The sequence below is a fragment of the Sinocyclocheilus grahami genome, unplaced genomic scaffold (genome assembly GCF_001515645.1).
Source record: "Sinocyclocheilus grahami isolate Dianchi unplaced genomic scaffold, SAMN03320097.WGS_v1.1 scaffold440.1, whole genome shotgun sequence".
Classification (NCBI taxonomy): Eukaryota; Metazoa; Chordata; class Actinopteri; order Cypriniformes; family Cyprinidae; genus Sinocyclocheilus; species Sinocyclocheilus grahami.
Window position 1 is genome coordinate 886,229 of NW_015505619.1, and position 27,146 is coordinate 913,374.

General features: G+C 35.3%; 2 protein-coding genes across 2 annotated transcripts; one reads left to right on the forward strand and one right to left on the reverse strand.

Annotated features, from left to right (window-relative positions):
- Positions 1-1,760: 1,760 nt before the first annotated feature.
- LOC107552080 (visinin-like protein 1) lies at positions 1,761-11,038 on the forward strand. The gene is made up of 4 exons (XM_016233900.1): positions 1,761-2,019; positions 4,350-4,516; positions 5,969-6,184; positions 9,357-11,038. Exons 2-4 carry the CDS (start codon positions 4,355-4,357, stop codon positions 9,552-9,554), a joined length of 576 nt encoding a protein of 191 aa, XP_016089386.1. The 5' UTR covers positions 1,761-2,019; positions 4,350-4,354; the 3' UTR covers positions 9,555-11,038.
- Positions 11,039-12,813: 1,775 nt separating this feature from the next.
- Positions 12,814-26,965, reverse strand: LOC107552020 (structural maintenance of chromosomes protein 6-like). Its single transcript, XM_016233830.1, has 22 exons — positions 26,962-26,965; positions 26,514-26,619; positions 26,294-26,430; positions 26,150-26,211; positions 25,860-25,940; positions 25,664-25,765; positions 25,421-25,540; positions 25,234-25,329; positions 24,622-24,768; positions 21,618-21,706; positions 21,316-21,483; positions 20,263-20,441; positions 19,983-20,184; positions 19,785-19,899; positions 17,663-17,830; positions 16,556-16,693; positions 16,264-16,409; positions 15,854-15,979; positions 15,650-15,755; positions 14,720-14,872; positions 14,509-14,606; positions 12,814-13,170 (listed from the first exon to the last, which is right to left on the reverse strand). The coding sequence occupies exons 1-22, from the start codon at positions 26,963-26,965 to the stop codon at positions 13,086-13,088; spliced, it is 2,628 nt and encodes an 875-aa protein (XP_016089316.1). The 3' UTR covers positions 12,814-13,085.
- Between the last annotated feature and the right edge of the window lie 181 nt (positions 26,966-27,146).

A 27,146-nucleotide genomic window follows, 5' to 3' on the forward strand; every position in this document is an offset into this window, starting at 1 on the left:
GTCGTTTTCAACAAAGCCCCCTCCTTTGACAAGTGCAGTCTGCTCTGATTGGCCAGCTGACCCAGTGCATTGTGATTGGCTGAACACCACAAGCACGAGTCGGAAATGTAACGCCCCTTACCATAATCGCGAGCGTCAGCTTTCAAAGTAAGAATGTATCAAGACAGTTAATAATGTCGTTAGTTTTACCATCAGTTCAAGCCTGAAAGGGCAACAGAGTCGCGTGACAGACACAGTGATGATGCAGTACACAAGCCGCGGTTAAGACAGCTGACGTGCTATGATTTCTGACAGGCAGTTCACTCTCCTGTGATGTGACCCTGTTCCCCTCACACACACACACACACACACACACACACAAGCGTTACTCTGCGCTGCGCAATACTCCGCATTTGAACAGTCAATAGCAAATACTTAAACTAATAACAAAACAGTAGCTGATTCAGAAGCGCCAGATTGTCATAGCAAAGTCGGAATTGACCCTTTTTTTTTTTTTTTAGAAATAGCCTTTGTGCACAGCCAGCCTTGTACTCGTCTATGTTTAAAAAACTGTCGTCCATAAAATGCGTTGCACAAATTCGAACATCTGGGTTGTGCTGTTCTGATGTAAATAAATCTTAACCAATGATTCCTAATTGCATGATTTGCATCTACTTCCGGAAGGCCAAATAAAGTGCTTTTGCTTTCACACTGAAACACAGCGTCTCCCTGACATGCTGCATCAACACTACTGCGTTCCTGAAACCACGCCGCCTTTCTTTGCGTGAACATTTGGGCGGCATTATGCTAATATTTCCACATAGTGAGGTAGATATGTGGGGGCGTGTTAGAACGAGCCGTTTTAGGTAGGCGTGGCTGATTCTTAACTTTTATAAAGAATATCTCTTTGGATTTGAGACTTTAGTCTTTGCAACTTTACAGATCTTCTTTATGCACCAAGAGCTTGTAACACTCCAAAGAGAAAGAAAAACTTGAAATCGCATCCTATGACCCCTTTAAACATTCTAAGGCTGATGATACACAAGCAACATTCTGAGCAATGTTGCTAGGGCACTTTCCCATTGAGAATGGGTAACAAATTTATATCTGGATAGTTTACATCGGTCGTGGGCCTGTGTCTCACCTGGTTACCTGTCGATGGCAATATTGCCCAAAGTTGCCCCAGCAACATTGCTCAAAAAGTTGCTCCGTGTATCATCAGCCTAAGATTCGAACACATTTACCAGCTGTTTTCTTTCACTTCTTTTACTGAATTTTCTGCAGTGTTTTGCTGGGCTCAAACTGACCCAAAATTTAAACAACATTTCTGTTTGAACAATTGACATTTAATATCTTTGAGAAAATGTCTAAAATTGTAATTGTTTAGGATATACATTTTCCTGTCATTTCTTTCTTCCCCTGACATGTTTGGTTACACTATTTGTAGAAAACATTTGGCTCTCAATAAAAATAATTGTAAAACTCCTGTAAAGTGCACGGCTATGCGAAGAATAGAAAAAAGAAGAATACTGCCTGTCTGTCTTCTGGATTTTAACTAGGTCAGATGAACATATTTACAGAAAATGGAAGTAAACGAGGCTGATTTAAAATAAGCTGTTATTATTACCTCGCATATGGCACTGGAGTCTTTGGGAACCCCAACATGCAGAACAGAGAGAATTTGCAATAGGTATAAAGACCGTTCACCAACAGATTCGCACGTAAAGCATGCATACTGTGGTTAATAGGCTGTTTACTGACACGAGCTCCCTAGGAGCAGGGTTGCAAGCATCCAATTTGCGCAAACGCAGACGAGGAGCAGCAGTGTGGTGATGATGCTCGGTGCATGCCGCATGTCTTGCGTCGCATAGCGCACATACACAGACGGAAGCGGGCTCGTGTCAGCTGGAATCACCTTTACACATTATTTGGCGTTCAGTAAACGCGACGAATCCGAGGAATTTGGGTTCGCCACACGCGAAACCGGACGGCTTGCGAGCACCAGCACATTTCCATCAGCCTCTAACGCGTTACTTGAAGGTAAGAGGCGATGCATGCGTGCATATGCAGCTGTAAAGACATTTATGCGCGTCGCAGTCATGCGTGTTTCTTTTTTTGCTTTTGCCATTTAATGCAGCGAAACGATCTTACAGGCGTCAATGGTGAATGGGTGAACGTGTGAATGAATGAATGCATGCGCGAGCGACTGAGTGAGAACGCACTCGCATGCATTATTAGTAGCCTGCGTGGCCTGATTTGAGCACTTTGCGCAGGTTAAGGGTGTATTAGGCTTTCATTAAAACAGTATATGTGATGCATTTGGCAGCTACCGATACAATTGCAACAAAAGCTCACTGGTTGCTTGTTACTGAGACGAACCTTTGGTATTGTGTAATGAATTTGAGAGATGCACTGATGTTTCTCAGCCTCACTTGAGAGGTTTTTGATGTGATTTGAGCGCAGTGCAATGCACAGGCAAAAGGGACTGCGTCTTTTCTCTGCGGGCTCTGGTGGAATGGTCCAGATTCACACTGGTGCATCAATAAAAACACACGAAAATGCCCGTTTGGGATGGTAAATGTGAATAGGCTCGGTTATACGTATATGCAAATGATGTTCTACCCATATTCTGTCACACCAAAAGGCTCGTGATGTATAAACGGCATCTAAAGCAAACGCACAGATGGTGACACGATGCTCTTCAACGGATCTTTTTCTTCGTGAAGTCCGATAATTCCTCCGTTAAAGATCACGGATCGTTATTCTGCATCGCTTCCCAGTGGCTTCCCTTCTCAAGGTCATTCGTTCAGCCATTGGTGCTTGAAAAAGCCTCAGCACTATTACATAAGAGTGACATGAGATTGGGTGGTGGGTAATAATTCCTGACTGTCTTTAATTAAAGCCATTCTTATCAAATGTGCTGTTTTTCACGCTCACATTTGATGCAGGAGAGGCTGCAAACACAGACAGACGCTCCACATGGAAATAAAAAGCTCCTCTCCAACCCCTCCCCGTTTGTAGCCTATTTTACCTGATGCTCATTTACACACAAACTCTTGAGACTTTGAGCTATTTCGAGAAGCAGAAACACAGCCAGGCTGCTTGCCACGAGCTGATCACACTTGACATCTTTGTGTTCATTATTTTATAACTAGTAGCCTACTTTGTGTGCATTATATTGTGGAGATAGTTGTAAATGGCCTATACATTTGCATTCATATGTGAAATAATTTAATTTGCTTGACATCAAATTGCTCCTGCTTTATATGTCTAGCTTATTTTGCAATGCGGAAGTAAGCTATTTTCTGTGAAAATTAGATTTCCAATTCGTTAGGTGCAAATAATATTTTTTGGAACTGACAGAATGTGGAATCACCACTTCTGTTTATTGTCCATCGGCCCAGTTATTGGCTGATGCAATAACTTCAATTTCATATTTCAAAGTAACCAAATATCAGCCTGCAGTTGCAAGAAAGCTCTTACATTGAGAAAACCTCAATGCACTTTTCATTATATCTTATATATATATATATATATATATATATATATATAAAACAGTTTCTTGCATATAGGTCCCGGACTTATTGTCTTGCAAATAGGTCCCGGACTTATTGGCTAATAAAGCAAGGTATAATTAAAAAAAATTTAATCAACATTGTCAAGAGTATATATCTAAAATATTTGAACAGCACACATTTTATAATTTGAGTTATTATTTTTTTTAAATATAAATACTGTGTAGAATAAGCATTATTTCAGCAAATTTGTGTACTCTAAAAAATGGTGCAGAAACAATTATTACTCAAAAATTGCTAGTGAATTGCATAAATAATAAAAAATTTACGCAAGTACACACTACATTAAATGTGAAAATTTGAAGTAGAAAAAAAATTAAATCATATTTTCTTGTAAAATTACTCCAATAATCTTAATTTACAACTTTGAGAGAGAGGAAAAAAAAAAATATATATATATATATATGTTTTACAGTGTACATATTATTTGCTGTTGTTGAATTGTATTATGTATATATCTGCCATCCTCCTACCAATACACTGTTTTTAATGGCTAAAGCTCATATCAGCACTAGCTTTTAACACGTGAACAACCACAAAAAAAAAGAAGATTATTTTGTGACAGTTTACGTTGATGCTCTATATTGCTATCAGTGTCTATAAATGGATTAAAATTCAACTCAGATTCTCATTTCAGGTGAGGAGCAGCAGTCAGAAAATAACTGTAGAGATGCCATATCCATTAACAGTTTAAATCTACACCCATATCTCTTATTAGATACCTGGGAGAACATTCTATAACCATATTATTTTATCCATAATATTATATTATTTCTTTTTTTCTTTCTCATGAAGTAATCATGGGAAAACAGAACAGCAAACTGACCCCTGAGGTGATGGAGGACCTTGTGAAGAACACAGAGTTTAATGAACATGAGCTCAAGCAATGGTACAAGGGCTTCCTGAAAGACTGTCCCAGCGGTCGACTAAACCTGGATGAGTTCCAGCAGCTCTATGTTAAGGTGAGAATCTATGGGTTTTACCGCAATTCAAAGATCACTATTACCACTATTACCCCCTACTTGGGGCTTTTACTAAGTTTTAAAGGGATAGTTCACCCAAAAATGAATTTTCTGTCATCATTTCCCCTCATGTTGTTCCAAACCTGTTTGACTTTCTTCTGTTGAACAAACAAACAAAAAAAAGATATCTTTATAGATATCTCTACTTTGAGGATTATTGATAGTAACCATACAACCATGCAAGCTTTGAAAAAATATATAGATTGATTAATAAAAAAGGTCAGGTAAAAGGAGAAGAGAGCTAAAAAAAGAAAAAAATTGGGGCCTGTAAAAAAACAAAAACAAACAAACAAGAAAAAACGGGCAACCGTTCAGAACTCCCTAGCAATTGTATTGCAACTTTGGCAGCCAGTAAATTTGTAATAATTTGACATTTTACTTTGAGGAATACTGAAATTAACCATGCAATCGTGTAAAAATATAGTTATTAAAAAGGTCAGGAAAAAGAAGACATTGAAAAAAACTGGAGCCTGAAAAAAAAAAAAACACATGGCAATGATTCAGAACACCTCAGCAGCCAGTAAATATTCAATTCTACTTCGAGGATTATTAAAAATAACCATGCAAGTTTTGTAAAAATGTAGATGAATTTAATAAAAAGGTCAGAAAAGGAAAAGAGAGCTACAAAAAAGAAAGTAAGTGTCCTAGTATGTTTAACGTGAGACAGTAGGGTTACACATTTTACTGTAGAGAAGCACAAACTAGTCAAAGCGGCCGTCTGTGAAATTTTATTCATAGAACGACTTGAGACACTGTGAGATGTGAGGACCTCAGTGAAAACACGCTGTTAGATGTACTTGTGCCCAAGGAATGAACCTGAAGCAAAGAACAGAACCTGCTGTAGAAAATTCAGACATGAAAATCAATAAGCGTTCACAAATCCCTCTTAAAGGAACAGTTCACTCAAAAACGAAAACACCGTCATTATTTACGGATGTTCATGTCAATCCAGAGCTGTATGTGGGCAGACGTTTAGAATAATTTTTAAATAGAACAGTGATCACGTCTACTAAGAAAAGCACATAGTTGAACAGCATTTGATATGCAGTATTTCAAGTCATCAAACTAATAATCTTGGACTGCAGCAGAAAGTAAGATTTTTGGTGAACAAAACTAAATTCAAGACTCTTATGCGCTTCACAAGACTTAAATAATAGCGCTCAATTTTATTTTATTTTTTTCAACTTGACAGCCGAGGTCACTAAAATATTGAATAAAATAACTGCTTGAAGACTCTTCCGAATTAGATTTTCTCTTTACGTTCCACAGAAAATCAAACACAGCAGTTTCTAAGAGTTTGTCCAGATTCACAAGCTCAGCTTTAAACTTTAATATTTAGTTAAAGTTTGAGACCTTCATTATTATTTAAAGTGAAATCATTTTTTCCTGCAGTTCTTCCCTTACGGTGACGCGTCAAAGTTTGCGCAGCATGCATTCAGGACCTTTGATAAGAATAGTGACGGTACTATCGACTTCAGAGAGTTCATCTGTGCCCTGTCCATCACGTCACGGGGAAGCTTCGAGCAGAAGCTCAACTGGGCCTTCAACATGTACGACCTGGATGGAGACGGCAAGATCACTCGAGTGGAGATGCTGGAGATTATAGAGGTACTGAAACCCGTTTATTTGCATGAAATGAATGCCAGTGGATAAATCTGTTTAAATAAGAACTTTCCACAAATAGGGTACAAAACGGAGCCTGAATGTCCAAAAAAAATTATTTTTATTATTTTAAAATTATTTTATCTGAGGTAGGGCTGTCGCGATAACCGCAATATCGCAATACCGCACTATTGACGAGCAAACCGCGATTATTGCGTGTTTTATTTTTTCATAGGGTTATGCCCTTCTCGTTTTACACTTCGTGCATGTGTACTGAATATTAAATAAGTTAGTAATGATAACATAATGTGTACCATGCTGATTTGTACTGAGGCTCTGTAGATTTGCACTTAACAAGCCTAAACAGACAACGAATGAGAGAGAGATCGACTGAGCATGTAAGATTACTTGCGAGTCATATATATTTGTGAAAATAAATCATGTCCAACGAAAGCCAAATCTCTGTCTTAGCATCGACGCATTGGTCAGCTGAGCCTTCTAACCTGGCGTTAGCTAAAGTTAAAATGATTTCAACAGCGTTTTTCATTTTGTCTCTCTTTGAATGAATCAGCATTTTTGAACGTGTAGTTGAATGAACGGTTTAAAGACTCACTCAAAGACAGTCCCTTTCCACCGCCTTGTGGTGCAACACTGTAACCGCGCTGACTGACAGCCCGTCTAGAACACGCGCAGGTGGAAATATCAATAGAAAGTCTCTTGTCCAGTCGGATTCGAGGATCAGAACAAACTATTATACATATAGGCTAACAATAGCCTAATGATCTTATTGTCAGGTTTATTTTCTGTTATGTGGATCGTTATTTTGTCATTCTCTTCTGTTTACTTCACTTCCTGTTTCAACGCTATTTGGTTTCAGTTTCATTGGTTTCTGAATATGACCTTGTTATATCGGAACACATACACACACAGATTATATACACATATATATATATATATATATATATATATATATGGCGATAATACAGCATACCGCGCTACTGAGCCATTCAAAATTACCGCAAGGGAAATTCCTTCACTGCGACAGCCCTAATCTGAGGTTTGTAATATCTGCAACCAGAATTTTGTCTATACGTCAAAACACTTTGAGATTTTGATATCTGAGCAATAAATAATGACATAAAATGAAAGAAATTAAAATAAAATAATAAAACAAATAAATAAGCATGAGTAAAAAGGTTGAAGATTCATCCCAAATTAGTGCTTTTACTTCTAAAAGACTGTAGAAAACTGCTTGTTTTAGGGGAAATCCAATATATAAATATAAAATAATAAACAAATAATATATACAATTAATAAAAACATGTCTGAATGAGTAACAAGGTTGGAGATTAATTAGATTTTTATTCTAAACTATTATGCCTTAATTCCAATAACTTGAAGTCAACAATTTGTATTAAAAGTGAATCCAATTTATATAAGCTCTGCAATTTTTACAACCAAAATTTAGGATGTCTGAACAAAACGTGATTTTGATATTTGAGCAATAAATATGAGATAATAAATAAATACAATAAATGAAAATAAATGTCAGAATGAGCAACAAGGTTGAAGATTTATTATTTTCAATAGATTGAAGAAAACTATTTATATGATCATATCTAATATTTCTCATAACACAATAAAATGCCTCCAATGCTTTGAAGATGATTTTCTTTGAAATTTTATATGAAGTTTGCCGTTTTTCAGCCAAAGATTAAATCGTCAGAACAGAGACCGTGAGATTTTGATATTTGAGAAATAAATAAATATAAAATAATGAATACAATTAATAAAAACATGTCAGAATGACAAACAAATTTGGAGTTTCATCCTTAATTACTATGTTTATTTCCAACAAATGTGAGAATTTATTAGATAATATCTAATAGTTCTCATAAAAGAAAAGGTTACTAATGTTTTAAAGATTTATTTTCTATTAATTTTATGTATTACTATTTAATTGTATTTATTTTAGGACACATCTGAACAGAGACACTGTAGATATTTAGATATTTGAGCAATAAATAAGATGTAATAAATACAATAAATTAAAATATCAGAATGAGCAACAAGCATGAAGATTCATCCTAAAAATAGTGCTTTTATTTTCAATAGATCGAGGAAAACTATTTATATGATCATAATATTAGTGGTGTCAAATGATTAATCGCGATTAATCACATCCAAAATAAAAGTTTTTGTTTGCATAATATATGTGTGTTCTGTGTATATTTATTATGTATATATAAATACACACAGTATATATTTTGAAAATATTTACATGTATTTATTTATATAATTTATATTATAAATAAATATATTTAATATATAAAAATAGCATATTTTTCTGAAATATATACATGCATGTGTGTGTATTTATATATACATAATAAATATACACAGTACACACACATATATTATGCAAACAAAAACTTTTATTTTGGATGCGATTAATCATTGGACAGCATTAGATCATATCGAATAGTTTTCATAACAAAATAAAATGCCTCCAATGCTTTGAAGATGATTTTCTTTAAAATTAAGTTTGCTGTTTTTGCAGCCAAAAATCAGTGCCCGTCAGAAACAGAGACCCTAAAATTTTGATATTTGAGAAAAACAGATACTTAATGTGAAATTAGTGTGTTTATTTCCAATTAATGTGAGAATTTATTTGATATCTAATAGTTCTCATAACAGAAAAGGTGACTGATGCTAATAAAGACTTATTTTCTATTCATTTTATTTATTGCTATTTTATTTTAGGATACTTCTGAACAGAGGCACTGCAATTTTGATATTTGAGCAATAAGTATGAAATAATAAATAAACACAATAATTAAAAACATGTCAGAATGAGTAGCAAGGTTGCAGATCCATCCTTATTTAGTTTCATACGGAATTGTTTAAAGGCCACTAGCAGCATTGAACAGAATTGCGATCTGTATATTTAAGTGACCCAATGGGCCTGGACGTAATTTGCTTGTTGATGCTAGTGGCACAGAATTCACACACTTCAACTTCATTTAAAATGAACATGTATCATATTTATAGAAAGTGCCAATGGCAAAACTGAAAGATAAAAAATAATAAATTTGAAGGACATTTCAGCGTGAATACTAGCAATCTCAGCGCCTCCTCGTGTCATTAAAGCAGAGTCTTTTCTCCTCTTTGTGCGAAGGCTATTTATAAAATGGTGGGCACGGTGATAATGATGAAGATGAACGAGGACGGTCTGACACCACAGCAGAGAGTGGATCGGATCTTCAGCAAGATGGATAAAAACAACGACGACCAGATCTCACTAGACGAGTTCAAAGAAGCCGCCAAGAGCGACCCGTCAATCGTACTGCTCTTGCAGTGCGACATGCAGAAGTGAGGCATGCTCCGGACTGAACGAGTTATCCGTTTCCACTCTCATTTCCACAAGAGTAACATGTTTGGACTACTTTTAAACGAACTTTCTTCTTGTGATCGAACAACTAGTATGCATGAGAACGTTAACTGCTAAAGCGTTTAGAGTATATCCGTTTAATTTCCAACATGCAACAATGTGAGACGTGTAAATCAAACGAGTCCAGTTGTTTTCACGCATCCATCGTCAGTGAAGTGCTCCGCCGTATTTCATTTCTAGCCGCAATACTTCTGATCACACGCACTACGTTGACTGCCGTACTTCACGCAGTCGTTTGGGAACCGAAGCGCGTCACACTACATGTTACGATGAAATCAGTCTGTCGAACTTCAATACTCGAAATTTAGGAGGGCGGAGAGGTTTGTGCAGCCCTCCTTCCAAACGTGCTTGTACTTGAGAATATAAATGTACGTTATTTGCATGCATGTCCTAAGTGTAAAAAGCTACTCTCTCTTCATTTCGGCAACCTTGACGAATAATACAAGGGAGGCCTTATATAAACGCTAGTATCAATAACAATGCTAATATGTGAGATTTACATTCGTTCCTCATCTATCCATTAGATGTCCTTCCTCGGGTGCATGCTTCCTCTTAAAGACGTACCATGTGTGTTGTAAAAGTTCTCTGTAAGGCACACGTTCCAGCCCCGCCTCCGTCATGATTTGCATCTGCCATTGGCTTCTGCTGGTTTCACCCTATTTTGCACTGACACGAGGACCTAATAACCAGTATAACCAGTCTAAAACAGACCTTTCTTTTTCTTAACGTCAAAAGACCACCGCTGACATCATTCTTATTGCGTTACGCTCTTGTTTTACTTTGCGCACATGCATGAATGGTTGCCTGTGAATTCGTTTTAGTAATAATACAGAAAGGGCAATATAACATTTTAAGCAAATTTTCCCTGGAGGGCATTTGGTAAAGGATCCGCTGCCCCTGGTTTTACGACAAAACCTTATCCTAAATGGGTTTGGTACACATTTACTCTTAGTGTGCTGCATTTTTATTCAACCGTTTTTTGTAAAACAGTATTTCTACTCCAGTACCCATGGTTTTTAGCTGCATCCCTCAGAAGCAACTTTTCAATTACCCTCGTTTTGTTATTCTCTACATTTTTTATCCTTCGTCTGTATGTTATGGTCTCCTGAGACTTTAAAAATATGGCATTCCAGATCTCCTACTTTCACATCTTGTGACATTCAGGATGTGTCAGTCCCTTTGGTGGAGAACAAGGCACATCTTTGTAAAATGCAACTGCCCGATAAATAGTGTATATGTTTGCCCTGTAAATATTTGTACCTACTACGGTAAAGCCAAATTGAAGCAGTCCTTTAATTGTGTAATAAGAGGTTTGTGTTTTATTTGTGGCATGTCTTCAACTCGGTATGTAATGGTTGCACTGACGACATTGTGATTAAAATCAATAAACTATCTATGGGTTGTTTTCAGAATGCAGGTGCTTGGTCGTGTGTGAGCACAAATCAGATGGTTAATGATATCTAAGAAGAGCATTGTGGTTTATTACAGAGGATGCTGCTTCAAACTGACAAATACCAATTCTGAACATACTGAAACCGCCATGAGCAGGTGCTAACGGTTGGAAACCGAAAGGAATATTTTACCCCAAAATGCAAAGTTACTCACCCTCAGGACATCCAAGATGTAGATGAGTTTGTTTCTTCATCAGAACAGATTTGGGGAAATGTAGTTTTGCATCACTCGCTCACCAATGGATCCACTGCAGTGAATGGGTGCCATCAGAATGAGAGTCCAAACAGCTGATAAAAGCATCACAATAATCCACAAGTAATCCACACTCCAGTCAATTAATATCTCAAAGAAAAAAGCTGTGTGTTTATAAGAAACAAATCCATCATTAGGGTGTTTTAAAGTGGTCATATGACGTTGCTAAAAAAGAACATTATTTTGTGTATTTGGTGTAATGAAATGTGTTTATGCGGTTTAAGGTTAAAAAAACACATTATTTTCCACATACTGTACATTATTACGGTTTCTCCTCTATGCCCCGCCTTTCTGAAACTCGTAAATTTTTACAAAGCTCATCAGTCTGAAAAGCGAGGTGTGCTCTGATTGGCCAGCTATCCAGTGTGTTGTGATTGGCCGAATACCTCAAGCGTGTGACGGAAATGTTACGCCCCTACCATATTGTGTTTCCATGTGTCCCGGCGCAACGAGACAAAACCAATAAAACCTATTATAAAGGAGGCATTTGTTGCATCCAGTGGGGGCATAATTCCGGATTATAATGACATACTATAAAAGAATACTGTCTTTTTACGCGTTGCGTTGCGCCGCGTAAACATAAAACCATGTCTGCATTTGTGATCGGAGAAACGACAAACAACAAGCCCTACTCTACACTGCTGAAAACTCACGTTTGAATCATCAGTGGCAAATTCTTTAGATATGAAAACGTACTTACAGTCTGTGAGTCAGAACAGCCGGCATTGTAGTCTACAATACTACAGCGAGAATCAAAGTTACGCCTTCTTTCTTTGCGTGAACATTTGGGCGGTGTTATGCAAATCTTCCCACACAGTGATGTAGATATGTGGGGGCGTGTTTAAACGAGGCGTTTTAGGAGGGCGTGGACAAGTCTTAACTTTGATAAAGAATATCTCTTTGGTTTGAGACTTTAGTCTTAGCAACTTTAGGGATCTTATCTATGCATGAACAGCTTGTAACACTCCAAAGAGAAAGGAAAACTTGAAATCGCATCATATGACCCCTTTAAGTTCAAACTGTCACTTCTGTTCAAAATACGAGTCCATAATCCATAATAACGCTTCCTTCAGTGAGAAAGTCCATCTCCTGTTGTCCTCTCATGTCAAAATCCACCAACATATTTGTTTAGAACTGTTTTGGACTGTTTTCATTTGTAAACTGTGCTTGATCTGTGTATATTTCTCTCCTGATTCAGACTTTTTCACTAACGAAATCAATATTACAGTATGTACAGAGGACTCATATTTTAGCTGAAGCTAAGTTTGAAGTAAAAAATGTCTTAATGTGTTTGTTTCCCACAAACACACAACTTCTCACTTTGCAATTGTTAATTGATGTTACTGGAGTTGTGTGGATTACTGACGGCACCCATTCACTGCAGAGGATCCATTGGTGAGCAAGTGATGTGATACAAAATTTCTCCAAATCTGCTCTGATGACGAAACAAACTCGTCTACTTATTGAATGGCCTGAAACATTTCCAGCAAATTTTCATTTTTGGGTGAACTATTCCTTGAGCCTCCTTTTGTTTTTCTTAAAAGACCACATGAACTTGATGAAATGATGTGGACTTCACAATAACAACAAAAACAAATTAGGCGCACGCTTTGTGCTTTTGAAACATCCTTTGCAGAGGAACTAGAACCATAAAACTTCTTTAAAAATAAATAAAAGCAAATGCATAATAAACTGTACAGACATATAAACTTTACACACTTTCAGTACAGTCTCTCCAGGCAATGTCCGTACCTAACACACATCTCCCTCCTCCTCCGCTTCTCTCTCTGGATCCTGAAGCTGGTGGATCGTAATATGCGAACTATTAGGCAGATGGCTGAAAGATAATGCAAAGAAACATCAACGTATATATCCAAAAACACTAACTCTATAATTCAGTGCTGTGCAAAGAGACTGTGTTTTGGATCTCTAATCGACTTAACACCTTAACAAACAAGACCCTGGGTAGAAATCGACACTTCAAAGAAAATGTTCTCATTACGGGACTAATACGCTTTTACTTGGTTTACAATTATGCATTTGATTAACTAATGTCTGCAAACTAAATAACTAAGCACTAGTTCAGCAAGTCATTAAGAAACCTGCTTTGGGGAGTGTGGTCTACAAACCGTTTGCATTTCCTTCCTGAATAAATGTGATTGTGAGGACAGGAGAAGCTGATCATAAATGAATGCTGTTACTCTGAGTAACATCTGGTATCTCACACAAAACCTTTCAAGAGTTTGGTCATATTTCAGCACAAAATTATAAGTATACATAATGATAAATTTTGTTTTACTGAATGTATGCAGATTTGCATAACAAAATAAGAAAGGAAATTTACAACAAGCGTCCAGATTACAGTAATGAAAATCTGAGGAAAAATGTCTAATTATCACAATGCAAACACGGTAATGGTTCTAAAACGGGCATCATACATTAAAGCCTAGTGAAGACATTTCTCATTTTTAAACACCTATGATTTGTACTTGTCTTAAATTGTCTTTAATGTATTTAAATTCCTTTAAAAAAATGTCAGAAAATGTATTTATGATGTTTTTAATTTGAAACAAAAATTAGAACGCTGCGGGTGGAGATGACTTTCATTTACAAAAAATGTTAACTTTATAATTTTTGTTTTGCTTTTGGTGTGAAATATCCCATAGTAAAAAACAAAAAAAATTATGCCATAATTTAAAATACGTTTATTTCAAACTAAGTATACTTCAAATCGACATTCAAATTGACATATTACTTGAGACTCACTGAAATAAAATGACACTTTATTTGGAGTATTTCTTTTTTGCACAATGCACATTTCTTAATATTTTGCCTAAAATGTGTTTTAATATCACCATTAATGATTGTATGATCTCTGTATAATATCAGTCTTTACATGCAAGATATTTCAAGTATACTTGCAATAGTTCCACTTTAGCAAAATCAAATATACTTAAGCATATCTTTAGTTGGTCCTCAGCACTATTTCTGAACAATTAAAGTGCATTAAGTCCAAAATGAGTTGTTCACATTTAGCATACTTTAAGTATACCAAATGTAGAATTGCAGGGTATGTAAATATACATTTTAGCCCCCCCCCCCCTCCCACTAGGGTCAATCAGACATGTTTCAGTGAGTTTCACCATAAAACATGTAAAAACTTTTATTTTTCTACCTGGTGGACTGAGGGGTGATGAAGATGAACTGTCGCTGATGTTGATCTTCTGAAAGTGCCACAAGCATGTTCATTGAAATGTTCCGATTATGCATGTCCTTAAAAAGACAAAAGAGCTTATTAAACACATGAAATACTTTATATGTAAAATACTAATGTTTGACATGTCAAATGTCCTCAATAAAGTCATCACATAGGCAAGAGTACATACCATGTAGACATCAAACTCGTCCAGGCACCGGAAGGGCGACTCGGTAATCTCCCAGAGTGCCAGAATGAAGCAGACAGTGGAGAAGGAGCGCTCGCCTCCCGAGAGGGAACGCATGTCATTGACGTTGTTTTCTTCCTGACCGAGGGGTTTCACCTGAGCCGAAACAAGTAACATACATCACAAAAGAACCCAGGATGTTGTGAAAGTGACGCATGTGGCTGAGTATGGTGACCCATACTCGGAATTAGTGCTCTGCAATTATCCCATCTAAAGTGCACACACACACAGCAGTGAACACACACACAACAGTGGGCAGCCAATTTTTTGCTGCGCTGCCCGGGGAGCAGTTGGGGGTTCGGTGCCTTGCTCAAGGGCACATCAGTCGTGGTATTGAAGGTGGGAGAGAGCGCTGTACATTCACTCCCCCCACCTACAATCCCTGCCGGTACGAGACTCAAACCCACAACTTTCGGGTTATGAGTCCCGACTCACTAACCATTAGGTCACGACTTACCCTTATTTATAATAAGGGGAAGTTTTTACTCACACTATAATTGTGTACTCACTTAACACTAGGTATACATCAGAATCCTGAAAATATAACTCAGCATATTAGAATGATTTCTGAAGGATCCTGTGACACTGAAAACTAGAGTAATGGTAATGAAACTTCAGCTTTGCATCACAGGAATAAATAACATCTTAAAGTATATTCAACTAAAAAAACTGTTATTTTAATTGTAATAATATTTCACAATATTACTAATTTAACTGTGTTTATGATCAAATAAATGCAGCCTTGATCAAAACATTTTCAAGATATTATATGACCCAAGAGATATTTTCATCGGATTCATCCCATTAATTGATTCAGTCAAACATTTGAGCAAACTGAAGTCAGAATATAACTTGCTGCCAAACGTAACTTACAGAAATGGACAGAGTTTCATTGTTGTGATCAAACATTATAGAGCCACAGCATTTCAGCTCCATCATGTAATTGATGAAGTACAGCTTGCATCTCACAGAAAGTGACCTGAAAACACAATTCCTTTGTTCAAACTTAAAGAACAGGAGTGGCAATCTTTTAAATAGAAACATCCAACTGTGATTAACGGTGTTATACTAAGTTACCGTCGCATTGATTTGTATCGGTCCTGACGGTCAATCATGATGTGGTCGAGGCGATCAATAAACTTCCTGAGATCCCTCAGCTGACTGGATTTGCTTTTGTAATTACTGTGAGCCTCTGCGTACTCTCTGGAAAAATACATTCTTCAGTGGTTTATTTCAGTTCTATGTCAAAAACAAAATACAGGCTTCGCATATATGCTTTTTAATTCTCCAACATGCTACTTCCCAAACTGAGCTATGAGTCAAAATTAGTGAAAAAAATTTAATTAAATTAATGAATGAAATATAATTTAGAAAATATCACATGAAATGAGCTATCAGTCAATAATATAAAATAACAACTGCGCTAGGTCTAAACTACTTCTTAAAAATTAAATAAAATTAAATAAAATGAAAAAAGCTGTGCATACCTGATAACTTGTTCCTTGTCGCCATGGCTGCTCTCTTCTGTACTGATTTTTTGTCGCAGGCGTGTGATTTCGGCATCAATACTTTTGGCACTCTGACCTACCTGCTGTCGCACAGGACAGATCTCTTTGGCTTTGGCTTCACAATCCTACAAAGCAAGCCATTTACAAACAATGAGCAAGTCCAATATTTCACCATACTGCTCTTTGGATGAAAACAATATGCATATTTTCTTATGATAAGGAATTGTATATATTACAATATATGATATGAAAAGCGTAAAGGAGTGATTACCTGTGTTTCTTCCTCTCTGAGAGACAGATCATCTTTCATGGCCTGAACAGTAGCCTGATGATCCTCAAGTTTCTTCTCCAAGATCTTCAAGGTTTGATCAAGTTTACTGCACACAGCCTCTGCCTTAACGTGCTCCTCCTATTCAAGACAAATCCATCTTTCAATAAACACTATATATGTGTGTGTGCATTTTTTATGTTTTTTAAAGAAGTCTTTTCTGCTCACCAAGCTGAAATTTATTTGATCCAAGGTACAACAAAAACAGTAACATTTTGAAATATTTTTACAATTTAAAATAACAGTTTTCTATCTGAATATATTTTCAAATGTAATTTATTTCTGTGATTTCAAAGCTGAATTTTTAGCATCAATTCTCCAGTCACATGATCCTTCAGAAATCATTCTAATATTCTTTGGTGGTTAAAAATTATTTATTGTTATTATCATCATGTTGAAAAGAGCGGAGTAGAATTTTTTCAGATTTCTTTGATAAACAGAAAGTTCAGAACAGCATTTATCTGAAACAGAAATCTTTTGTAACATTATAAATGTATTTATCATTACCTTATTTTATTTTTATTTATAAAATTTATACTTATACTTTATACTTTTATTTATAAAAAAAAGTACTAATTTCTATCCCCCCCCCCCCAAAAAAAAAACAAATACTGATTTATAACGGTTGTAAATATTGATAATAATAATAATAATAATAAATGTTTCTTGAACAGCAAATCAGCATATCAGAATGATTTCTGAAGGATCTTGTGACACTGAAGACTGGAGGAATGATGCTGGAAATTCAGCTGCGCATCACAGAAATAAATTACATCTCAAAATGTATCCAAATAGAAAGCGGTTATTATAAATAGTAAAAAATATTTCACAATACTACTGTTTTTGCTGTATTTCGGATCAAATAAATACAGGGTTGGTGAGCAAAAAAAAAAAAAAAAAAAGATGCAAAGAATTGGGCTCCACAAGGGTTTGCATGAATTATCATCACTGTGCCATGAGTAAAATCTTTTAACTTTAACTTGCTCCAGGTACAATCAGAGACAAATTGCTTGATGAAAGAATATTATTCAGTATTTGTGAAGATTACACTTGCCGTATTTCTGCCTCTGGGTCTCCACCAAGATATTGGGCCAGTACTTCACGTTCAGTTGTGTAATAGCGATTGGTGTAGACCTGATCACCATCTGCAGTGAAGGCCTCACGACAATTCTTTGGGGGTCTCGACCCCTGCATGACCTTCCTCGCACGAGCGTTCTCCTGTTTTAAAACAAAAACAATATAAAATTAAAACATTTTAAATATTGAAATAATATCAAAAAATTCAATATCTACACTACCGCTCAAAAGTTTGGGATCAGTAAGACTTGTAATGTTGGATTCTTTGATGAATAAAAAGTTAAAAAGAAGAGCATTTATTTAAAATAGAAATCTTTTCTAACAATGTACACTACAGTTCAAAAGTTTGGGGTCGGTACATTTTTATTCTTTCTTTTTTTGAAAGAAATTAAAACTTTTATTCAGCAAGGTGTTAGCAAAGATTTATATTTTGAATAAATGCTGTTCTTTTTTTACTTTTTATTCATCAAAGAATCCTGAAAAAAGTATCGCAGTTTCCCCAAAAAAATATTTGGCAGCAGAACTGTTGCCAACATTGATCATTCTAATAATAAATCAGCATATTAGGTTGAATTCTGAAGGATCATGTGACACTTTATACTGGAGTAATGGCTGATGGAAATTCAGCTTTGCATCACAGAAATAAATTATACTTATTATTATACTTATACTAATTATACTTTAAAGGACATTAAAATAGAATCCATTATTTTATATTGTAATAACATTTTGCAAGATTACAGTTTTTTTCTGTATTTTCGATCAAATAAATGCAGCCTTGATGAGCATAAGAGACTTCTTTAAAAACATTACAAGTCTTACTAATCCCAAACTTTTGAGTGTAGTGTAGATAGATTGTGAAATAGTATTACAGTATAAATAATTGTTTTCTCTTTTTATATATACTTTAACATAAACTATAATTTATTATTATCAATACTCCAGTCTTCAGCGTCACATGAAAGCATTCTCCTATGCTGATTTATTATTCATACTGGAAAAGGCTGTGCCATTTAATTTTTGGGGGAAACTGTGATACTTTTTTTCAGGATTCTTTGATGAATAAAGAGTTAAAAAAGAAAGCCTTTGTAATAGTATAAGTCTTTACGATCACTTTTTTTTAATCAGTTTAACATATCCTTGTAGAATAAAATAATTAATTACTTAAATTAAATAAAATAATTGTAATACAATTATAATAATAAATACATTGAATAAAAATTAATAAAATAAAAACATACGGACCCGAAACGTTTTAACGGTAGTGTTTATTGTTACAAAAACCTTTCTATTTTGAACAAATGCTGTTCTTTTTCACTTTTTAACCATCAAAGAATCATGAAAAAGTATCATCGGTTCTAAAAACAAATATTAAGCCTCCAGACAAATATTACGTTTCCAACACTGATAATAAATCATTAGAATGATTTCTGAAGGATCATGTGACACTGAAGACTGGAGAAATGGCTGAAGAAAATTCAGCTTCGCATAACAGGAATAAATTATAATTGAAAGTATATTAAAATAGAAAAGACATTTTATTTTTCTTTGTAATAATATTTCACAATATTACTGTTTATACTGTATTTTTTAATAAATAAATGCAGTCTTGGAAACTTCTTTAAAAAAACAGATTTACTATCAGCTTGCACCAGCGCAAACTCTCATTTGGTGTTAAAAAACTACTGTCGGGATTTACTAAAGCTACGTAGTGGGAAATTAGCGCTTAATTAGAGTTATTTTTGCGACTCACCTTATTGAATATGCATTTGTATGAGTTTCCCTTTTGATTGGTAAATTTATGGGAGGAGAGTATTTAAATGAATCACGCAATGCGATTTAGTAAGATTTGCACTCGTCAATTCACTGGTATTGCTTTTATTGAATTGCACTCTAACGCTAACTCGCCCTGTTTAGTAAATCTGGCCCTAAAAATTTTTGCACATATAAACTATAATGAAAAAACATATATATTTACACAATTCTTAATCAGCTGAATGCAAATGAGGTCTTTTATTTAGACGTTTGCACTCCACTCGCTGTGTTATACATTATTATAAATGCTTTTACTTATTACTATTACTTAACAACTTACTTTGATAATCAGAATGCTCTCAATGCTCCTCATGTCAATGAGACAGTTTGTTATCACTGGGTTCTCGATATTGAGGCAGTCCAGCACAGACAGAAACTCAGGATGCTGGACTCCACTGACAAGAACACATAGAAACATCATGTTTACTGTACCCTCATAAGACCTCTGACTCCATTTCTGGATACAAATATTTCTTACCGGCCTTGCAGGTTATAAACTCTGTCCGTGAATAGACAGACGATTATCTGAGGCCTGTTGCTTCTGGGGAAGTATGAGGACATCAGTCCTTGCAGGACTTTTTCGTCCCTGTAATTATCACAGCAAAAGCTTTTAATTAAACCTCGTAAGCAACTCTCCACAGCCACGGCTAAACTGGGATCCTTTAGGCTGATGCATGCACCTGGTGATAATTAAAAAAATTATGAGTAATTCTTTGCAAGACTGAGTGAATAATCTGAAGATACTGAGGGACTCTCACCTATTGGTCCCACAGGTTTCTTGATGAATCGGCCCTGAGAGAAGGCTTTGTTGATGGACTCCAACAACTCTGGCATGTGATTGCCAAAGCGTCTCAGTCTGTTGGATCTGCTGGCCATTAGCTGCTTTTTTCTCTTCAGTTTAGACTCCAGAGAGACCTGGATGTTCTTTTCCTCCATGCTAAAAAATGAATAAAAACTCTAAAACTGTAATCTATCAAAATAAAGATCACGTACAGATGGTTCTACGGTATATTTCAAGTCTACCCGGTCTCATGGCAAAAACGTACCTGGGGGCACTTTTTCGCGAGATGTGAAATACGTACCAATAAGCACATATCACTGCAGTTTCCAAAAGAAATGAACACTAGAGGCAGTAAAACTCCGACACCTTTTAAATCATTTTCACACAAATTATGATTTACAGAGTTTCGATTAATAAAGCGTAATTTTCGCACAATTACTCATTAACAATTGGTTTTGCAACTGTTTTCATAATGCAAAATATTCTTTACAAAGGAAAAATCATGACAAAAAATTAGTGCTGTCAAACAATTAATCCCGATTAATCGCATCCAAAATAAACATTTTTGTTTACATAATATATGTGTGTGTGGTGTATATTTATTATGCATATATAAATACAAACACATGCATGTATATATTTAAGAAAAATATGTTATGTTTATATATTATATATATAAAATAAAATATATAAATGCATATGCATGCAAATATTTTCAAAATACATACTGTATGTGTGTGTATTTATATATACATAATAAATAAGCACAGTACACATACATATATTATGTAAACAAAAACTTTTATTTTGGATGCGATTAATCGCGATTAATCGTTTGACAGCATTGCAAAAAATAAGTGGATTTTTTCATTTTAGGTCAATTTCAAGTCAAAGCCGTGCCACACGACATATTAAAGCCATCGTGTTTATGGCAAAGCATGTTTGAATACACCTTGTGTCCCTCCACTTTCCTGTCTTCCGCTTCACTGTCCAGTCAATTGCCATAAGAAATAAAGTTGCCAGACTTTACCTCAGTTTATCATATTCCTCTCTTCCTTTAAACAGAGCTTGTTGTTTGTCCTTTATCTCTTGATTAAGAGTGCTGGACTCTTCCTCAAGCTTTTCCAGCTGCTTTTTGAAGGCAGATATTTTTTGTTGATGCTGTGCTTGCTCAGTCTCATGGCTTCTTCTGCCACTGCTAAAACGTCATCAAATTACTCAGTTACTTTAATGACATCTTCAACTCAAAGTCAAACACACAGCATGATGTTAAACAATTTATCAACATGAACAGCCTAAAATTAGAGGTGTTCCCTCAACAAATGGACTCACCCATGACTTATTTTGTCAATTCGCTCCTGAAGAAGGCATTGCTCCTTTTCTAATTGTTTCAATTTATTCTCAGCGCTGAAGTAAACCACCTAAAAAAAAACTGGCATTCTAAAAATCTAAACAAACTCTTTAGAAATCAAGAAGAACCCTCTTTATAAAAATCTGCTAACTTAAAGCAGTAGCTCACTCAGAAATTAAAACCATGTAATCATTTTCTCTCCATCAGGTCTTTTTAAAACCCATATGTGACCTTGGACCACAAAACCAGTCATAAGGGTCAATTTTTTTAAATTTAGATTTATACATCATCTGAAAGCTGAATAAATAAGCTTTCCATTGATGTATGGTTTGATAGGATCGGACAATATTGGGTTGAGATACAACTATTTGAAAATCTGGAATCTGAGGGTGCACAAAAATCAAAATACTGAGAAAATCGCCTTTAAAGTTGTCCAAATGAAGTTCTTAGCAATGCATATTACTAATCAAAAATTAAGTTTTGATATAGTTAAGGTAAGGAAATTTACAAAATATCTCCATGGAACATGATCTTTACTTAATATCCTAATGATTTTTGGCATAAAAGAAAATGAATATCCTAATGATTTTTGACCCATACAATGAATTTTTGGCTATTGCTACAAATATAACTCAGCGACTTAAGACCGGGTTTGTGGTCCAGGGTCACATATGATTTTCTTCCTTCCATGCAACACAAAATTAGATGGTTCACACTGCTCTTTTCCATTCAAAGATAGCAAATGACTGGAGCTGACAAACAATCTGCATACAATTTGTAAGCTACATTTGAAGTCTTTTGTCATTATTTAGGTTATCAATCCCTGAAAAGTTAAATCGTCCTCTTTTATGCAGATTTTTTGTCCTTTGCTGGAGCTTGACAACCTCTGGTCACTTAATGCCTTCACTGCTTGGGAAAGAGGAGCACAAACGCTCTTCAAAATGTCTCTTTTTGTATTCCACAGAAGAACGAATTTTGGGTGACATACTCCTTTAATAATAAAAGCACTACAAACAGGCAAATGTTGCTCACATGTAAATGTTAAATGTTTATCCTAACTGTAGAGAGATGAATGTCTTCATTTAAAACGAATGCAGCTATTACATAGCTTGAGATATTAAAGTGCCCCTATTATGTATTTTTGAAAATGTACCTTTCATGCAGTGTAACACAGCTCTAAGTGAATGAAAACATCCTGCAAATTTTTTAATCTGAAAGTGCACCGTGTATAAAGTTATTGTCTCTCAAAAGAGTCGATTCTGAATCATTGAAACGAGTCGTTTTTAAAACGAATCACAAGCTGTTTCATGTTTGACGTCAACATGAAACATTAGCATATTGCCCGCCCACTTGTTGGTCTTTTCGCTCATTCTTTGCCACTAGGTGCCGCTTTTGGAGCGGTAGAAATAGCGGTTTACCCGGGAAACGCTGTACACAAAGCAGCACTGCGCTCACAAACACTGCTTTATCAGGCATTACAGGCGAGATGAAATGAAAATGAGACCAATCAGACCAATCACCACAGATTAGCGTCACGCAAAGGAGGGGTTTGGAAAAATGAATCGTTGAGCGATTCGTTTGGGAGTCATTGAGCAAGTAAGGAAAAAATAAATGCATATTATAAGACAATCAAAGTGTTTTTTGACCTTGCATGCATGTCGACCTGCACTGTAAAATCCAATAGTTTACCTTACTTATATTTAGTTAGTTATCTTTACTTAGTTGTTATACTTACTAGGTTTTATTAAGTTACAGCTACTTTCAATGCAAATAAAACAATTTACTTACTGTTTTGAGTGACACTTACTTAAAATATTCAAGTAGCCACAAAGGAACCAATGACATTAATAAAGCAATGAGAGGCAGCAGTGCACTAATATGTTGCTAATGTGCAACATAACAACAGCAGAAGAAGAAAAGAAAACGAGTCTTAATAGACTTTTCACTCATTTCCTCCATGTCTGCAATTATCTTTCACTAGTTGCATTCACTTGTTTCCCAAAGTCATCTTGAATGTTGAATTCTCAATACAACTGAAATATTTGAAAGAACATCACATAAGCTAACTTCATAAATTGATGTTGATTTTCCTAAAATGTGTTTTTTTTCCCATTATAGTGATTAGCACTCCCTTTGGTTGGGCACTTTGAAGTTGGTTTACGTTACTATAATTATCTTCCTGTTAATGTAGTAATGCATTATGAAGTCAGAGTTATTTGATTTCAAAGGAAGAAAAGTAATAAATAGGTTGCTTTTAGGAAGTGACCTATCTTCTAGTTAAAGGACTAGTGCATTAATTGTGTGTGTTCATTAATAAACTTTATCAAATTTATTTTTTCATAAAGACCCTGAGATGCTTTTCTTTGGGTTTATATAATTCTTAAATTCGTGTGTGGTAACATTCTGAAGTCACACACAGACTTAAACATTCAGCACGTGAACCACAACAATGGTAACAATTCAATTTATTTTCATTGCTTGTAACAATAGCCATTATATTTGCTCTTTTTGTTGTGCTGCTACTGACACAAGACAGCAAATAAAATTGTCAAATAAAATCAACAACTATAAAACAAAGCAACTGTATAATTTATTCATACCGCAATGCACTCTGGGAGTCAGTGAGTAGCTATACTAAGTCATGAGTAAACCTAAATGAAAGGATCAAGTACCCCCTACAGTTCTTTTTTAGTTACTAGAACTCTCGTGTAAGTAAGCTTTACTAACCAAGCATCTGTCAGTACAACATACTATTGCTATTTCACTTTACTTAGTTTTTTCAAGGCAATCGGTTTGCATGCTTTTTTTAAGTAAGCCCAACTAATTAGATTTTACAGTGTGTTGTTGAGGACTCCCAAAGCCAAAATATGAACCTTTCATAACCCATAATAGGGGCACTTTAAAGTACATGTGTGAGCAGATGTCTTCAAAAACTCTGACTTCAGTAATAGTAACTAACAGAAAGAGAAAACAAAGAAATCTCACCTCCTGATTTTTCTGTGCTTTCGGTTTGACTTTAATTTCTTCCTTCATTTTACGGCTCTCCTCTGCCAAATGCTCCTGCTCTTCTCTAAGAGAGCAAAGCTTCTTCTGAATGTCCTGCAATCTCTTTTCAGCAGCGGTAACTTTGCTCTTAAAAGCAAAGAATTTTTACAGTCAAATGCCTACTAATGTTACATCTGGACAATACACACTTCACCTAATGAACTGCTACTGAAAACGATATATATGACACTATCAGTTGTGCTATTCTGTGAAAAACGTCCCTTTTTTCACTGCCGCTCAAAAGTATATAATAATTATGATTTATAGTGTTTTTGAAAGATGTCTGCTTGTCCAAATCAGCATATTAAAATGATTTCTGAACGATCATGTGACACTGAAGACTGGAGTAATGATGCTGAAAATTCAGCTTTGCATCACAGGAATATATTTAATTTAAAAATATATTCAAAGAGAAACAAAAAAAAAAAATTCTGTATTTTTGATCAAATAAATGCAGCTTTGCTCAAAAACACAAAAACAGTTTTAATATACCATAATAAAAACATAGTTCTGCCAGTAAAAGTCCAGATCAATACAGTTGATCACACAGACCTGACAGAGCTGCAGCTTTTCTTCATGTTTATGATCAGACACTTCTTTTTCAGTTTGTTCCATCAGTTGTTCAACAAGCCTCTCCTTCTCTCTCACCTACAACCAACAAACAGAGACACTGCTGAACAAAGACTCTCTAACGCAAGCGACTTTTCACACTTCTGCAAGAAGCACTAAAATAACGTACCAAACACCATGCCATCTTCTTTTTCAGGTCCTCTAGATTCTGTCTCATATTGTCAAGCGACGACAAGCGTTCATATCTTTCTTTCTTTTGCAAAAACAACTGCCTGAGATCTTTAAGACACTAAAAGTATAAAGATATGACCAATGTGTGGTTAGTGTTGACTGCCTGTGTAAAACAGGCATTATGAGGGGTTAAGTAAGAGAAACACTAATAAAGATGCTTGACTATGAATTCACAAATCACCTCCTCTTGTCTTTCCACCTGTTCGCGCGTCAAGGCTTTAGTCTGCTTGATGTGAATGTAGTCTCTCTTCATTTGCTCCAGAAGAGTTGCTTTCATGAAAAACTTTAGGAAAAAAATATATATATGAAAAGTGTGAAAACAGTTAGCCATACAACACCGCTTCAGTTATTGATGGCATATATGAAAAATAAATCACCTTGTACTTGTCTGCTTCACTTTTTGAATGCAGGAACTGTTTGCTCATTTCTTGATTGATTATTGAAACAGGATTGTCAACCTGTAATATGAAATTAATCCAGAATCAGAAATAAATCGATTACAAGTTTGTGTAGTTTACTTTATACAACATGAATATTAAAACAACTAGATTTTTTACTTGGATTTTAAAATAATTACTTATCAATAACTAAAAGATTGCACTTAAAAGCATGCAAGTCATATGAGCTGATATCTTTACTTCTACTTTTTGTCCCCCACCAAAAGTACCTGGATGCCGAAATGGTCCAGTATAGCAGTTAACTCTTCTTTCTTTGTGGAAATGACATGACCTAAAAATAGAGGATCTAAATATATATGAGGAAGTCCTGTTTCTGATATTACCTGTGATCTGAGAGGAAGTCATGATATTACCAGTTTTATTCTTGATTTTACAAGTCCTGCTACCGTCACTTGTGATCCGATGCTCAATGCAGATGCTGTCTCCATAAATGTCACCTTTATAGGGGTCATTTCCTCTGTTTTTTAATTTCACTTTAATGTCTGCAAAACTGTAAACAAAAGGATCAAGAGTGCTTACAAAAAAATCTTATCTTATGAAGATTCTGCATTTTGTATTCTAAAATATACTAACCTCTCTTCATATTTCACAAAGCCCTTCAAAGATGTTGCTCTGTTGGTTATGGTTGCTTTTCCACCAAGACCCACTATAAGAGCTGTCAGAATGGCACTTTTCCCAGCTTAGATTGGCATAAAAAAGTGCATACAGTACATTGAGAAAAGACCGTTTTTGAGTAATGACCCACATTGTTAATACTTTCATGTTTTTATGCCTGTAGTTCTCAACTAGGGCTGCAGTGCCCACTACTAAAAATCACCTTACAGTGATTTAAATTGAGTTATAATCAAAATTAAAATGCTACAAAATAAAGAAGTTCACCATTAAACTGACATCATATTTTTTGTTTATTCAATAGTTTTGTTTTTATTAAACTGAAGTACCAGAGGTGTGTATCAGCTGAGATAGGAGGGCTTTTGAAATCAAAAATGAAAGATTCGGTCAGAGGTTTGGACACACTGACCCATTATTTACTGTAAGTATTTTGCACATTTTAGAATGCATAGCATAGTGTTCTGTTCACTTTTCCATTAGAATCCACCCAAACAACAGCCATTTTTGTGTTGGGGTCAATTTGGCATACACTCAATTTTCAAACTGCTTGAACTACTGGTTAAACTATTTATTTATTTATGAAATGTTGTGAAT